The sequence below is a fragment of the Lepidochelys kempii genome, chromosome 9 (assembly GCF_965140265.1).
Source record: "Lepidochelys kempii isolate rLepKem1 chromosome 9, rLepKem1.hap2, whole genome shotgun sequence".
Classification (NCBI taxonomy): domain Eukaryota; kingdom Metazoa; phylum Chordata; order Testudines; family Cheloniidae; genus Lepidochelys; species Lepidochelys kempii.
Genome location: NC_133264.1, coordinates 47,928,597 through 47,946,326, shown reverse-complemented (window position 1 = coordinate 47,946,326; position 17,730 = coordinate 47,928,597). Strand labels below are relative to the sequence as shown.

At 42.1% G+C, this 17,730-nt stretch overlaps 1 protein-coding gene across 7 annotated transcripts in view; it reads left to right on the top strand.

Moving 5' to 3' along the window:
* Positions 1-17,730, top strand: part of GIGYF2 (GRB10 interacting GYF protein 2) — a 148,749-nt gene that overhangs the window by 82,714 nt on the left and 48,305 nt on the right. For 5 of the 7 annotated variants that reach the window (XM_073360201.1, XM_073360202.1, XM_073360203.1 and 2 more), the window contains 6 exons: positions 3,709-3,888; positions 12,748-12,965; positions 13,060-13,222; positions 13,310-13,510; positions 13,827-14,017; positions 15,003-15,162. In XM_073360201.1, the coding sequence (XP_073216302.1) occupies positions 3,709-3,888; positions 12,748-12,965; positions 13,060-13,222; positions 13,310-13,510; positions 13,827-14,017; positions 15,003-15,162 (1,113 nt within the window). The remainder of the gene's footprint in view (positions 1-3,708; positions 3,889-12,747; positions 12,966-13,059; positions 13,223-13,309; positions 13,511-13,826; positions 14,018-15,002; positions 15,163-17,730) is intronic. The other 2 variants (XM_073360204.1, XM_073360207.1) reach the window with 1 other exon arrangement.

Here is a 17,730-nt window from a genome sequence, read left to right as displayed (position 1 = left end):
GGATGCTGAGGATGGAGTTGATGGTGTCGTCAGTCACATTTGATTCTTGATTTAGAAGCTTTTGGTAGTGTTCCTTCCTGCGCTCTTTGATAGCTTCGTTATCCTTAAGAAGGGTACTATCATCTTCGGATCTCAGAGGTGTGAGGCCACATGAGTTTGGTCTATACAGGGTCTTTGTCTCTCAAAAAAAAGTTCCGCATATCATGTCTGTCAGCGAATGTTTGGATTTCTTTTGCTTTGTCCTCCCACCATTTGTTTTTGATTTTTTGGATCCTCCTTTGAACTTCAGCTATGAGCTGATGGAAGGAGCTCTGCTTCTGACTGGATAGTGGTTGGTTTTGCCAGTTGCAGAAAAGCTTTTCTCTTCTGAGAAAGGGCTGTAGTCTGTGGTGTTGTCGTCAAACCAGTCCTGATGGCAGCAGGTAGCAGGGTGAATGGATTCCTTGCAAACCTCATGGATGGTCTGTTTTAGGGCTTCCCGGTCATCTTCGACACTTGTGTTGTCATTTCTGGGTGTGTATATGGACAGTTTTTCACTGAGGAGTGTTTGGAAGTTCTCTTGGTGCACTGAGGATTGAAGTGTTTGGATGCTGTATTGCTGCCTGTGTGATTTGGATTGCTTTCTATGTTTCAGTGCAATCTTGATGGACATGACTGACCTTACCAGGTGGTGGTCAGTCCAGCAATCATCGACTCCTCTCATGACACTGGTGATTTGGACATCTCTTAGATCCTGTGTTCTTACAATGACATAGTCTAAGAGGTGCCACTGTTGTGAGCGGGGGTGTTGTCCAGTTGTTTTGTACTTGTTGCTTTGTCTGAAGATTGTGTTTGATCATATAGTTGTGCTCTGCACATTTGCTAAGTAGAAGGATGCCATTGGCATTGGTCTTGCTCACTCCTTCCTTCCCAGTGGTGCTACTCCATACTTTAGAATCTCTACCAACTCTTGCATTAAAGTCCCCTAAGAGGATTATCTCACTTGTTTTTGGAATGGATGACAAAATTTTATCAAGGTCAGTGTAGACTGATTCCTTCTGTTCTTCAGTGTCAAGAGTTGGTGCAATATGCATTGATGATTGTGACAAATGATTGATTGACCAGTTGGATGCGGAGGGTCATAAGGCGCTTGTTGATGCCGACAGGGAGCTCAGTCAGGTGGTTGACTAGAAGGTTTTTGATTGCAAAGCCACCACCATGTATTTGCCTGTTGCTTGCTGGTTTTCATTTCCAGAAGAAAGGGTAACCGCTTCCCTCTTCCCTCAAGCGGCCTTCATCTGTACATCGTGTTTCGCTGAGAGCAGCGATGTCGACGTTGTACCATGAGAATTCTTGGGCCGCAATTGCTGTTCTGCATTTGGGTCTTTCACTTTTTGATTAGTCTAGTCGGGTATGGACATTCCAAGTTGCAAGAAACATTTTTGTTTTTCAACTGCAATGGGAGTGATCCCTCTGGACATGGTTATCCAGTCAGGTATGATGGGATAGCCTATATTTGGGGCACCTTTTCTAGCCCATTCCCCGTATGGGGTGAGCAGAGGGGTTCCTAAAAAGGCCTGCTCAGTCTTGAAAGCTGCTGCTGAAAATTCCCCCTTATCCCAGTCCAGGAGCACATGTCTGAGCTGCCACCTTGACATGATGGAGAAGCTTGCATAAGATCCTAAGAGCAATGCCATCTGGAGTCCTGTTCTCCTGGTAGGGTCACCCATGGTGGTAAGGTTGAAGGCGAGGTACTACACAAAATGCAGCACAACCCAGTATAAGACCTCAATGGTAGACCAGGTAGATGAAAGAGTATCACCTCTCAACAGCTGTGAAGGTGGATGAAGGCTGCAGTGGAGGAGAAAACCCTGGTGGTCTTGGACCTCCTTGCAACTGGACACATGTGCCTCTTCCTCTAAGATTTTTGTGAATGCTGGTGTGCATCAGCTCCCCCACATTAAATTACTCATGCGCAGGCTTTTTTACAGGAAGAACTTTTTTCCCCACCCCTACCCATAAAAGTCCTGTGCCATTGGGCGAGTGGCAACGGGGATAGGTGAAGTGATCACCAGGAGTCCATAGACACAGACCCACACACAGGTGGTGACGGCAAGATGGTTTAGCTATGAAAATCATGACTATCGGTACAGAATCCTGCCCTGTGCCCTATCATTGCATCCAGGTATTCATGATCTTGTTAGCCAGGCTGAGGAATCTGTAAACACCTATACATATTTCTGAGTGATTTTGTTCTTAGAGTATCATCTTAGGATATCTTGTAGGAGGTGACCTAAAGGCCTTTTCTTTCTTCAGAAACATCAGTTGGGGTCACGTTTCTAGGTTCATTAGGGTAAGGAAAAATAACAAAATGAAATACAAACTTCACCAAATATTCTCTCTCCTAAAATATTTGACATGATTATTTCATACAAGGACCTTGGATATACTTGGAAAAATCAACCTACCTTTCCACACCACTAAAACTGATACCTTTTTATAGATATCAAAACACATCCAGGCTAGCATGTGCTAACAATAATAGGAAAGTAGTGTGTCACATCGATATGGCTCATAAGGATTCTGAAGTTATAACAGGACAAAACAGAATACAAGAAATACATGAGGCAGAACAGTGCTTAGATTAGACATCCTAAAACTGGTTGGAGGAGTGTTGTGCTCCAGACTGTAAATTAGTAGAAGCACATAGATACTCAGTATTGAATTAAAATGGCCCAGCGCTGTACCTGAAAGCTGGGTGTCTGTCTGTCTGTTTGAACTACTACATACATATTGGGGTAATCCTGCACCAAATGCTCATGTGGATACCTTTGTGTAAAACTTTACACCAACTATATTTTTGGAAATATTGGTATTCACTAAGTATCTGTGTTCTTATTTTCCTGTGCATTTTAAATGTTTACCGAGTGCAGATTAAGGATAATTGGTCCCAGATCTACCAACATTTTACACCTTCTTTGCCAGTTTCTTAAACTTGAATACAGTTACTCCTTTCCTCATTGCCTCACCCACAGCTGTCAGTCTCATTTTCAAATCCGGTTCATCCAAGAGCCAGATAGGGTAATGCAGTTACAGCAGTATTTTTTGTTCAGTCCATAATTCTACAATGACTCTCTTAAATTCACCAACACCGTATGTTTGCGCCAAAAAGGTTATAGATAAATGATTCTGATAAAAGTTGGTTTTATAGGGCCCCCCTAAAAAGATTTTATATACATATTGTGCAACTAACAATTATTTTAATTTCTATTTTATTAAAAATAAGTTTACAGTGCTTTCCTTCTCTTGCTTTTCTTATCTTCATTCCAGTTTTTTCTCTAGCATGTAATGTCTTTTCATTGTTAATACAATCTCTCCTCTCCCTCCACACACTTTTCGCTGTATTTTCATTTTTGCCCTTATTTTCCATATCCCTCGCTTAACCTCTGCGTCTCATCCTTGCCTCCCTCCCAGTTTCTTCCTCATCCCTTTCCCTCATTTGTTTCTTCACCGCTCCTTACTTTCCCCATGAATTGCCATTCCTCTTGGCCTCTAAATGCATTGCTCCCATTGATCTATCCAAGCTTCACTTCTCAAATGCTGCTGGAGATTCTTGGGACTAGATGTTTGTTTCCTGTGATGGCTCCAGATATAAGTTACAAGCCATATGTGTTTCTAGTGTCCTCAGATTGGACTGCATATTCATTTATATGCTTGTTTTCTTTGCAGTGAGACCAAATTTTGAGGAAGGTGGGACAACAACAACAGGGAGGAAACACGAGTTTATTCGCTCTGAGAGCGAGAACTGGCGCATCTTCAGGGAGGAGCAAAATGGGGAAGATGATGATGGAGGCTGGCGACTGGCTGGGTCACGGAGGGATTGTGAGAGGTGGCGTCCTCATAGTCCAGGTGAGAGGAGATCTGAGAAGGGAGTGGAGCAAAGTAGTTGAAGGAAAAGGGCAGTGAGTGAACAGGGACTGGAAGGCAAAAGGCTTATGGAAAAAGTAGGAAGAGAGGTTCATGCTATTTTGTTCACTAAACAAAATTTAAGTTTGTGCTATGAACTTCTAAACATACAGCCACATGATGACAAGCTCCAAAGTGTGTATTTAAAAAAAAAATACACACGCGTGCTTGTCTCCTCCAGCCACTGAGCTTCATTTAAGAAGGAAACCAGATTTATTCTTTGAGTATGTGTCATTGTGGATCCTACTGTAGGTCTATGTGCACCTCATACACGCGAGATCAGAATCTTTTGAATAGCATTGTCTGGGGTTGAGCATACAGCCTATGCCTCCTTTTGCTCCCATGTGAGGTCATAAAGGTTGGATCAGCCTTGACCCTGCCTGAGGCAACGAGATGGAACTGGGCATGTATTAGACCTGCTAAGCTTCCTTGAGCTTCAAACTTAATTCCACATTAGTTGTGTTTTGTGATGATTCCTTCTTCACTTCCTTATTTTTCTATTGATTTTAATGTCCTAGGAAAATAAAGAGCAGGGTGGGGAGAAAGAAAAAGCGAGACTTTCTGTATATTCCACTGTACAGCAGAGCAAGGTGCTTTGCTACAACCACCGCAGCAGACTCCAAGCCTTCAGGGTTTAAGCTCTCTCTAACCTGTGAGGGACTGATCCGTTCATTGATGGGCATAATCAATGCCTTTCCTGTTTGTGGGAAGAGTTGCATACATAAGTATGTGATGTGTAAATCATTCATGTTGAGGACTTATAAGTCAAGGGAAGTATGTCTCAAATGTCACTTGCTGGAGCAATCAATGTGTGTTACCTCGGATGCGAAGGAGACTTCCAACTCTAAGGTACGCGGGAGGGGTCATCCTCAGTGCCCATTGAAGCAGACGTTACACTCAAGGTAGGGAGAAGAATGTAGGAAAGAGAACCTCCTTATGACACCAGTCCCATCGATGCAACTGACTCCGGCAATAACTTGGCGCCAAAGCTGATGCCAGCACCCGAATTTATGGGTAAAACTGAAAGAGAAGGTTAAGCTGAGACCAGACATGGCTTCAAAAATAGAGAGGCAAGAAGAAACACCACTTCTCTAAGGATAAGAACAAGTCCTTCACCAAAGAGCACTGCCGAAAGGACAGACATTGCCGACATCGGTGTTTGCAAAAGCATTGGCACTGACACAAAATTCAGAACCAAGATACCCCCACATGAAATCTGAGGGATCCCCTTCAGAGACAACATCAGCAAGAACATAGCACTGGACACTGAAATCAGAGCGGAGACCTCATCCCTCAGTACTGCCATTTGAGGAATGCCGTTCCTTGTTAGCATCTCCAGTCTGTGCGTTTTCTCTGGCTTTGAACAGAGAGGCCTCCCTGCTACCATTCACAAGTTACTTCAGATCTGGCCCAGGAAAACCTCACCACAGGGCACTGACCTTACACAGGCATGAATGGCAACTGGTTGACCAGGACATGACCCATTCAGCATGCCACCGTACCATACTGGCCCTATTGCCAATAGACTTTTTTTTGTCACTGCAGACAACCCAAAATGCCAGAACTTTTGCTTTGGGGAGGCCTGAATTCAGAATCACTACTCAATACCTTCCTTCTGCAGTAGAACAGGGGCTTGCTGTAGGCCTTCCCACTGATTCCCTTGATTCCCAGGGTGACTTCCAAAATCAAGAGACAAAGCCGCAGTCATTCTGGTGGTTCTGTACAAAGGCAGATCTGGCTCACAAAGCTACTGTAGTTGTTCATCCAGCTCACAGGCCACAGAATCACAGCCATATACTCCATCGAGACCTGAAATCACTGCACCTGACTTTGTGGCTGTTCACTGTCTAAGTACCAAGGGCAGACTGCTCCCTGTAGTTTCAAAAAGTCCTATTTCAAAACAAGAAAACATCTATCAGAAGGACAAATTCTTTCAAGTCAAAAAGGTTCTTGATATGGGCAGTCCAAAATGATCTATACCCAGCCCAGGCCTTTATACTTAAGATCATTGAGTACCTAACACATCTCAAGGAGGCAGGTCTCTCGCTCAGTTCTAACAAAGTCCACCTCGCAGCAATTTCAGCTTGTCAGCTGCCTGTTAAGTCACATGGGGGGTCTTCTCTCACCTCATTGTAGTGAAGTTGCTGAAGGAGCTACTTCATACATATCCAAAGAACCCACTCCTGTCTGGGACCTCAGTGTATTTTTGCTCCCTGCACGCACCACACTCTGCAAAGAGTCTTCCTAGTGGCTATCAATTTGGTCAAAACAGTGAGTGAGCATCACATGCTTGTGGGTGACCCTCCCTGTACAACATTCCACAGGGACAAGGTAGTGCTGAGACCTCCTCCGAGATATGTCCGTTAAGGAGTTCCAGAATTTCTCCTAAATCAATCCAACTTATGTATTGACTTCCCAAAACTATATTTGGCACTGGGAGAAAAATTACACATACTAGATGTATCCAGTTGTCGGCACTGGATCCCACAGCCCACCCTCCATCTCTCCTGTTGGGTTTCTTTAGCTATCATGGGCTTTCAACTGGGAGGATCGCGACTGCTTCGCCCTTTAATGCCCTCACACAAGAGCTTGAGGAGGCACATGAACTGTGTGACCCCAGTGTATGCTGCTATTTTTAAAAAAATCCAGTCTTGTGCACATGAAACACACACGCACTCCAGTGGCATCCACATTGTTTACAACATCTCAAAAAATGACGGTTACTGTAGGGTAAGGAGCCATTCTTGCAATTACTACACACTCTTCTCTCCCCTCCATTATCTCTTCTCTTCAAACTATCTGTTTGTTTTTAGTAGTTAGTAATAAGCCTGAGGTTAGACTAATGTATTATCAGATGTTTTCTGTTACGTGGGTGGAGGAGAAAGAGTTTGTTTGTCATGGAGATTGATTCATCCTGTTCTTTCCTCAGACATACTGTTGCTTTGTTGCACAGTTCAGTTTTAATTACAACTGCTAAAACAGCACCTCAGGACAATCGGATGTGAGGTGTTACCCAGGATAGGCTTGCAATATAGGTGTACTTTAATCTCGTATCAATTGGTTACTCTTATAAAGAAGAAGATACGGACCTTATGAAGTTAGAAGTTCAGAAGTTTGTGTATGTCAATTAGTTCCGTAGTACACAAACTCCATAGAAACCTTCTGGAAGTTCCCTGTCGTTCACTTACAAGAAATCTTATTGCCTGTTTGAATTTTGATCTGTATTGTAGATTGCTGGCCAAATAATTATAGGTTAATCTAGTTATAAATACTAGATAGGTATAAAATCTGTGATTCTTAGAATGCTTCATACTTTGAAAGATCCTCTAGCATTTGAGATGAAATTGCCAGACTCCTGACATAGAAGTGGATGAATTAACAGGTATACCACACTGATGTTTCAGCTCGGATGGCTATGGTTTTGTTTGAATTTTTCTCTTAATCAGTAGTAGGTCACAGGCCCCTGAAAACAGTTTTAATACCTTCCTGTTTTTGCACTGAGCAATCTGTTTAAATCAACAATGGTGTAACCTGGTTCCACTTGCCCATTTCAGAGTCTTTAGACATTACCAACCATATGTGCTACTAAAAATAATCAATGAAACCCTTCCAACAACTTGCCTGCTTCCATTTATTTAGCTCAGCCTTTTCCTTTCAGAATGGTCTCTGCGTATACCCACATACTAGCATGTATGTACCTGACAACCTTTTATGGGTTTAGAAAAGTGTCAGGTCACACTGCACATGAATTTATGTATGGCTTGCTCTTGCACAGGATAAGCAGCCTGCAGCTGTCCCAATTTCTTTTTGTTCCTTTTGTTAATAAATAGTGGGTATTTAAAATCCAAATCTTGTTTCCTAATCTTATGAGTTTATTTTTTGTACTACTTGAAATACTTTTTTATTGGTGGTTAACCCAGTGAGAGGCAGTTGCCTAAGGTCTGCTCAGCTTTTGAGACTTCAGGCAGGCATATTGGGATCAAGAAGACAGGCCAAAGTTACTGCTGTTAAAGCAGTCTTTTTATACCCACAGACTTATCTTTTAAGATCCTTGCTGGAATCTGCTTCATTGATTCTGAAGTTTTTAAGTCCCATGAATCCAGAATCATAGGACTGGAAGGGACCTCGAGAGGTCATCTAGTCCAGTCTCCTGCACTCATGGCAGGACTAAGTATTATCTAGGCTATCCCTGACAGGTGTTTGTCTAACACGCTCTTAAAAATCTCCATTGATGGAGATTGCATAACCTCCCGAGGCAATTTATTCCAGTGCTTAACCACCCTGACAGTTAGTAACTTTTTCCTGATGTCCAACCTAAACCTCCCTTGCTGCATTGTCCTATCCTCATTGTCCTATGCCCCTTGCTTCTTGCCCTATCCTCAGAGGTTAAGAACAACAGTTTTTCTCCCTCCTCCTTGTAACAACCTTTTATGTACTCAAAAACTGTTATCATGTGCCCTCTGTCTTCTCTTTTCTAGACTAAACGAACCCAATTTTTTCAATCTTCCCTCATAGGTCATGTTTTCTAGGCCTTTAGTAATTCTTTTTGCTCTTCTCTGGACTTTCTCCAATTTGTCCACATCTTTCCTGAAATGTGGCGCCCAGAATATTTGAAATAAAGTTCTTTATCATCAGACTTTCATGTCACCCTTGCCACAATTGGATCAGTGCGCAGTTCTCTCTCCCTCTCCTGGAGATACTGAAGCTGGGACCATACTCTGTCTTGATAGTCAGCCTCTGTGTCTATCTCTAGATTTCCAGTCCCAGTCTCTAAGGACTCCTCCTAGTAATGCACTGCCATGGCTTTCCAACTATTCTTATTGTTGAACAGAATCCGAAGAGAGCTCTAAGTGTCATACTTCAGACGGTCATGGGCTTCCTCCAGATCCCATTCTTGCACTCTGACAGCTCTATGAGAAGAGTAGAGCCAGAGATTGGAAACCATGATGGAGAGACAGCTGGGTTCCAGCACCATATCCGTTTCCTCATTGTCTATATTTGATGCCTTGGGGGATGCCCCTGGCATCAAGTTGAACATCTCTGCTCCCTTATAGAAGCAGATCACCTAGAAGAGAGGCTTCTCTGTACAGTTGCAAGAGGTCTTTTGTTGATACTGATCAACCTGCTTACACGGATTAGCAGAACTAGCTCCATCAGCTTCAGAGCAATGAGCAACCTTGGCAGTGGAAGACCAACTTCAGAAGATTTCTTCCTTGTCTCCTTTGAATACATCATCCCTATCACCAGATGAGGTTTAGGTACTGGCGGTGTCTTCCTCTGTACTTGATGGCTTCAAAGTCTACAAAGAGCGTCTCAGAAGAATGACGGCTTCTCTTGGTAGAATTCTCACAAGCTCATTGACATTCTGCACCCAGCTAAGGCAGGAAAGGTAGCTCCTTCTGTCAGTGAGGTCATTTTGTAGCCCATCAAGACCGTGGGCAAACCCTTTTATCAATTCCACCAATAGCTAAACTTACTGAATGCAAATATCAAGTTCTATCCCAAGGGTTTGAGCAGGTTGATTCATAACCTGTGGTAGGTTCACTAGTAGTAACAGCAGTAAAAAAGAGAGACTGTCAAGACTGGGCCAAAGTTCTACCCCCAAAGAAGGGGGTGCCCAGAAACTAGACTTTGTTGGGGGAGAGATGTATTCAATGGTGAGATTACAGCTGGACATTGTCAATCACCAGGCTGTATTGGCACAGTATGACCATTCTAATGGGGAGGCAATGTCAGTTTGCGAGTAAATTGCCAGAAACCTCTAGGGAACCAGTTCCAGTCTCTTGTCGCAGAAGGCCATCAGGCCTTTCAATCACCTCTGCAGGCTTCCTGCGGAGCAGTAGATTCAACAGCTAGAGCTACGGTCCTGGGGCCGGTTTTGTTCAATATCTTTATCAATGATCTGGATGATGGGATTAATTGCACCCTCAGCAAGTTCACAGATGACACTAAGCTGGGGGGTGAGATAGATACGCTGGAGGGTAGGGATAGGGTCCAGAGTGACCTAGACATATTGGAGGAATGGGCCAAAAGAAATCTCATAAGGTTCCAACAAGGACAAGTGCAGAGTCCTGCACTTAGGAAGGAAGAATCCCATGCACCGCTACAGGCTGGGGATCGACTGGCTAAGCAGCAGTTGTGCAGAAAAGGACCTGAGGATTACAGTGGACGAGAAGCTGGATATGAGTCAGCAGTGTGCCCTCGTTGCCAAGACGACCAACGGCATATTGGGTTATATTAGTAGGAGCATTGCCAGCAGATCAAGGGAAGTGATCATTCCCCTCTATTAGGCACTGGTGAGGCCACACCGGGAGTATTGTGTCCAGTTTTGGTCCCCTCTGTACAGAAGGGATGTGGACAAATTGGAAAGAGTCCAGCGGAGGGCAACGAAAATGATTGGGGGCTGGGGCACATGACGTATGAGGAGAGGCTGAGGTAACGGGTTATTTAGTCTGCAGAAGAGAAGAGTGAAGGGGGGATTTGATAGCAGCCTTCAGTTACCTGAAGGGGGGTTCCAAAGAGGACGGAGCTAGGCTGTTCTCCGAGGTGGCAGATGACTGAACAAGAAGCAACTGTCTCAGGTTGCAGTGGGGGAGGTCTAGGTTGGATATTAGGAAACACTGTTTCACTAGGAGGGTAGTGAAGCATTAGAATGGGTTACTTTGGGAGGTGGTGGAATCTCTATCCTTAGAGGTTTTTAAAGACTGGCTTGACAAAGTCTTGGCTGGGACGATTTAGTTGGTGTTGGTCCTGCTTTGAGCAGGGGATTGGACTAGATGACCTCCTGAGGTCTCTTCCAATCCTAATATTCTATGATTCTAACACCGTGACAGCAATAACTATGTGCCGTTACTTGTGGTTTTAGTTTTGGATTCCTGCAGAAGTACAGCTCAGGATTGATTGACTCCTTTTCAAGGGCTGTGCCTTATTTTCATCCAAGATGGATGAGGCTTTATATGCAATAGGATTCTAGAGCAGTCTTAAAAGTCTGTAAGCCTCTACATGCTGGCCACACAGGGTACGTCTATACTGCAATAAAAACCCCGCAGTGCCAAGTCTCAAAGCCTGGGTCAGTTGACTCGGGCTTGGGCTGCAGGGCTAAAAATTGCAGTGTAGATGCTTAGGTTGGAGTCTACAGGTACTGCTAGAGAGAAAACTCTCCTGCACTGATACACAAGATTTGCACGCACACACCTACAGAGTAATCGGCATATATAACACATCTTGAAGAACAGTTTTGAGTAGTATTTTCTACTGCATGAATCCGATGAAGTGAGCTGTAGCTCACGAAAGCTTATGCTCAAATAAATTTGTTAGTCTCCATGGTGCCACAAGTACTTCTTTCGTTTTGCGAATACAGACTAATACTGTATACTGTAGCGAATACTGCTACTCTGAAACCTCTTTTTTCCTGGTGCTTCTGTTTTGCTGTCATATCTAGCATTGTTGGTTCTTCACTGAATGGAATTTCCTTCTTATGGTTAAGACATAGTTTTAGTTAAGTGTACATTTGTCATTTAGTTGTTTCACTCAGGTTTTCATTCCTCCTCATTTTAGAGGGACTTTCAAGTTTTGAATATTTCCTTAGTCTTATCAGGATGTTGGAATGTTTTGCTTTAAATTCTGTAAAAATGTTTACAAATAATATAAGAATTCAACACAAAACATGCCGCTTCTTATAGTCTCTACCTTTTCTTAGTTTACCATTTAGAAAAATATTTTTACGGTTCCTTTCCAGTTACCTGTATGTTTTAGGCCTCATCAAGAGTGTTAGGACTTGCTACTCTCCATCAGAAAGGATCTGCTGAAGAGATGTATTTATCAAAGAGAAAAATATCTGTTACTGGAGTTCTCTGAAATATATTTACCCCATTAATCCATTCTTATTGCATCTACATCTTTGCTTAAGCATTTCTAGAGATTTTAATCCAGAATGAAAGCTTCTGGGGGAACAGGCTCTAAGTTCTTTAAAAACTGTTTTACTTTAAATCAGAATACAGAAATGAAATAGAACAGACTTTTGCATCAGAATACTGTAACGGTTGTGTCAGAATATTAATTTGCTATATTGCACAATCCATCTAATATATGTTTTCAAGATATAAACAGAGCATATTAAGCTATATATCTAACAAAAAATAGGAAAAAAAATATATATACAATATGGCTGAGCCAATATTGGAGCCTTATCCTTTTGTATTTCCTTGTTAAAATGTAATTTTAACAGCTCCACCTTAATTTTCACTGACTATTGTTTACATTAAATTTCCTGGATTTGTAAATGGAAAATAAAGAAAAATAAATTTTGCTTAATAGTATTAGCACTTAATTGGGCAGTTTTTAAAATTGATACCTCAATGGTGGGGAGAAGCATAGAAAGCAAAGGAAGCATTCTTCATTCCAAGAAGTAACTGTTACTGTGTTGTTGAAAGTTTTGTTTTGTGTTTTAAAAAAATATATATATCAGTCACTGATGGGCTAGTTTGGTTATCCTACTGAATCAAATCGTGCCTAATTTTGTAGGTCTCATTTTGGTGCTTTGGCTACGTTTCATGACATGTAACTCCTTTTTAGGCTGTTTTTTTAACAGTGACTTCAGATGTGGGGCTTTATAGAAGGAAATAGTCTAAGAACTCCAGCTATTTTTCTTTAAAATGCCCGGCTAGATTGTACCCTATAGTGGCATTCTGAATTTTTGTCACTATTTGTCCTCTTCTTTTTTTTCCCTACCCCATCACCCTTCCAAATAAGTTTTTTTGTCCTGTGAGACTGTCTTGTAAAGTTACTTTCCCCCTCCTTTAGACGGTCCTCGTTCTGCAGGCTGGCGCGAACCTATGGAGCGACGGCGAAGGTTTGAATTTGATTTCCGAGACCGGGATGATGAGCGGGGTTACCGACGAGTGCGGTGTGGTAGTAGCAGTATGGAAGATGACAGGGACAGTCTCCCTGAATGGTGCTTGGAAGACGCAGAAGAAGAAATGGGAACATTTGACTCATCTGGGGCTTTTCTCTCGTTAAAGGTGAGAACCTTCCTTGTATTCTGTATATGATGTGAATAGATTTCCTGTTGTGGCAAGTCGTCTGTAAAGTTATTTGTGTTTATTGTATTTATAGAAGGTTCAGAAGGAGCCAATCCCCGAGGAACAGGAAATGGATTTTCGACCTGTGGAAGAAGTTGAGGAACATTCTGACTCTGAAGGGGGTCATGGTGAAGAAGCCAAAGAGCTTGAAAAGACAACCAAGAGGGAGGGGGATAAAAAAGATACAATAACAGCAGGTAAGAATGATTTCTTGGGTATCCATAATACACCGCATTCTTAGATTTCAACCTCCTAAATTAAACCTAAACTTTCAAATGTTACAGAGGCAGCAGAAGAAGCAGTCAGAGCATCTTCACCATCTACCCGGTCAGGTACTCCACCAAAACTCCAGCCACAAGAACCACTACAGGCCAGTGTATTTGAGAGGAAGGAAGAGTGTATCCCAGAACGAACAGAAAAAATGGAAGATAAAGAGAATCAAACGGCAAACACTCCACCATCCAAAGTGCCCAGTAGAGGAGAAGGTAATAGACTGAGATACATATGATGTTTGGTATCCCTGGGAGGGAGTACTGGTTAGTTTATATCTTCAGAGAGATGACAAAGGTGGGTATTTGGGGCAGAAAATTTGCAGAGTTAATCAGCTGCTCTCATAAGGTTTGTGGAAAGTGCTTCCAATTTTTATTAAATTGGCTGGGAGATCTTTATTCTAGTGCTTACAGGTTACTGTGTGTTATCTTTCTCAAATGTTTAACTTTGTAAGAACCATTTTCCTATGATCTGTATGTATGTTGTATGTGTCAGAGGAATTTCATGGCCCACTTTTGATTCTTTCTCTAGATCTGACTTCTGCTGTTCAACCTTTGCCACAGATCTCTCCAGCTACAGTTTCTCCTGTTCATCTTTCTCCTCCTCTTTCCAATACGAATCCTGCTCTAAAGCCAGTTCAAACATCAGTCTCAGCTGCTCCAGGCATGGGCAACATTTCTGCTGATCCAGATGATGAAGAGGGTCTCAAACACTTAGAGCAGGTAGAATTTCTCTAATTTTTTTAAATTCCTCCTCTGTTTACAGAATATCAGAAAACAGAAGAACACTGAACGAATGAACCGTTTCTGATGGAACTATTAAAAAAAAAATAGAGCAATGTAACTTGTAAAGTCCTTTGTGGGCAATAGTTTTTCAAGTCATTTCATACTCAGGCTACTTCTGTGCTATAGTCATTATGTTGAGAAAAAAATCAAAGCATGTAGTTCAATTTCTCAATATTTGAGGTTCCCTCTGGCACTGTCTGCTTCCAGTGGAGTTCAGGTAACAATTTATTTCTTTAGTAAATGTCAGAAGTCAAGTCATAAATCTGGCAATCAGTAACCCTCTCTCACCAGTATAATCTCTTACTAGAGATTCTGTTCAGTAATATATCATGAATTAACCAAAGTATCATAGCCTTCAAGTAACAAGTAGACTTTCTGTATGCCCAGATCATGTGATGGAGCATTTTAGAAATCATATAAGAAAGTTTCAGATATGCATGTTTTCCTTGTCATGTGTAAACTGCATTCTAGAACAGCTGAATAAAAGGGATCATAGTAATTAGTAGTAGGTGAGGCTTCTCCCATGGTAGCATATCTATTTCTGTGTTCTGTTCCTGACTCTGTTATTGGTTGTATGAGACCTGTTGGGCAAATCCCTTTAATATCTCTTTGCATCAGCTTATCCATATGTAAAATTGGGCACAATATCTAACTCAAAGGGTTATTGTGGGACTTCAGTGTTTCTAAAGCCATTGGAGAGACTTGCACAGAGTTGTTGTAGAGGTGTGGAGTACGTTATTAAAGGTGCAGTTCTCCAGTCTGTTAACCCCCTTGTAGCCCACCAAATATGGTTTTTGAGCTTTCTAGTCCTGACGTTTGTGATCGACACCAGGCTGTTTCATTAGTTACATCTTATGCCATCATGTGTGCGCGCTAATTGTAATACAGTATTTTCTAACATGTGTCTTGCTCTCTACTGCAGCAGGCAGAGAAAATGGTGGCATATCTGCAGGACAGTGCATTGGATGATGAGAGACTAGCAGCAAAACTTCAAGAGCACAGAGCAAAGGGTTCCTCCATGCCATTACTCCATGAAGCCATGCAGAAGTGGTACTACAAGGATCCGCAAGGAGAAATTCAGGGTAGGTCTGTGCCCTTTTCACTTCCTCTTTTGCTTCACAGAACTGTTAAGAGAAGTTGACAACAAATTTATTCAACCCCCAAAATGTACCAAAAGAACGCTGTGCTACTGTGTAGGGAGAAGAGCCATTGGTGCAGGGATTTCACAGTTCTAGTGAGAGATTTAGAAGAGGTATCCCTTTACCCAATACATCCCATGTCCTGTAGACTGCCTTTTGGCTCATTAGACTCTTCTATAAGTTTAAGTTAGAACAAATCTTAAATTGTCTTCTTACATGTCAGTAGCTAATCAGATCTCCTGATACCATGGGACCGAAAATCTATAGACCCTTGCTGTCAATATTGGAAAATACTCAATAGACTTGCTGTGACACACAAAAGAGAGGTTTCCTGACATCCGTGTCCCCAGCCAAGCTCCTGAAAGTGAGTTAAGATATCTCCCATCATCTATATATTGAAGATATAGAAACAATGCCATTAAGCTAGAAATATTGTGTAAGTACTTCATTTTCCAAAAGATAAATGGGGATGTGAGAGCTGCACTTGATCTAAATTGATCAACCTATTTGAGGTGAAAAAATAAGTTCATAGTAGAAGCAGTCTCTGTAAGGTACTTACTGATACCGGTAGATTGTAAATTTAACACACCAGCACATAACCCAATTGGGAGAAACATCCCATTTATCTGCATTTCTGCTATCTCATGCGATGCTTCAAGTCCCAGAGTCTTTACCAAAATAAGACTGAGGCTGGGGGCACTCCCATGGGAGTTGGAAACAGGCATTTGACTATTGTAGGATACCTATGTGTTGGAGACCTCTTGAGGAAAACAGTTCATACAGAGCACTAAACCACCTTAATCTTCGTGCAATAGCATGGGTTTCTGGTAGGGATGTAAATAGCAGTTTTAAAAAAAAGTAAAAGTTTAAACTATTAAACTGTATAATTTATATTAAACTATATAATTTTACCCGTTAAACATTTAACCATTAAGGAGTTCACAGCATAAGCGAGGAACTAGTGGTATGGGGTGGGGTGGGGGGGTGCTGCAGCACACCCATGTTTTACATGGTTGTCCCAGCTGCCAGGACTCTGGGTGTGGGCAGACAGCAGAGTTTAAACATTAACCGAATACATTACCAATAAGACTGATGCTTACCGGTTAACCGGTTAACATTTTGCATCCCTAGTTTCTGGTCAATGTGGAGAAGAACCACCTGTTTCTAATACTGAAGGCACAACACCTGAAAGTAACTCTGGACACAGCCAAAGATCATGTCTTAATTTCCAATGACATGCAACTGAAAATTGCTGACTTGATTCAAAAGTCAGCTACTTTCTGGTCAATAGTAAGCTTCTTAATGCAGCTCCAGGACATGCTAGTATTGTGTGGGCAAACTCTCTAGTGGGCCCGTATCAACAAGGCCGTTAAAGATTTCTGCTCCCTTTCTTACTTTGTCTCATTCTGTGCCACTGCAGCCTTTGTCAATAGTTATACCAAAGGCATATCAATAACTGATCATGTCTCAGAGGCTTGCAATATGTACAGAGTTGTTTAGTTAATTCTCCATTCCAGGGATCCCAGTCACTGTTATGAACATCCTATTGTACAGGCTATTAGTATGCAAAGGTCTAGAGAGGGAGAAGCACATTCTTACCTGAGAATCTGTATATATCTAGCAATTCCACCCTGTCAAGATTACACTGGAAAAGCTATAGAATAATTAGTTTATTCTCTGAAGTTTGGTCAAATGCCTAAGTAAGTAGCTAACCTAATTTATTGTCAGCAATTTTGCGAACTATCTACTTCAGGTAGATTTTCCAAGAGTGGTCTGTGCCTGGCCCAGACTCAGAGGTATTGCTTACCTTCAAGCTTCTAGGGGTGATAGGAAACACCTCTGTGAAGTTTCTGGACATAAAGAGTATAGTAAAGGAATTGCCCAGATGAGCTTATTAATATTTTTTCCTTTACATTTGCTAATATAGTAGAGCCTAGAGGCAACAATCTGTCTTAGTTTGTGCTTGACACTGTACATACAACAAAATACCAGTCCCTGACCCAAAGAGCTTGCACTCTAAGCAAAGAGTGAATATATTCTCTAAAAATGCCAACTGCACAGGGGTCTCATTCCTGGGTCTGAGCTCAAAATAGGAAGAGTTCCCCTGTTTCTAAAGGTGTTTAGACCAATAAGGTCCATGATAGTGGAGCAGAGTGCAATTCAGGCCCCTGCTTGAACGTTGCTTGCTACTCACTGCCACGAGTACTTGTTGCCCTCTGAATGATTGGGAGTTCGTCCTTGACTGAAGTTGGAAAAAGCTCCTGTGGGAGGCTGTGCCATACTGGATATTGGAATCTGGTGAAGAGCTGGACCATTGAGTATAGTTCATTGTTGTTTGGATTTGGCCTCTAAAAAAGAACACTGTCCAGCTTTTCCTGTGTTTTTCTTTTGAGATATCCCTCATGGTTCTTACTCTACAGGAGAGAGAATCCTACACAGAGGGGAAAATTACTTAGTCTGTAATTCTGCTTCTCTGAAGACATCCTCTTGCAGGATTCTTACTAACCCTCT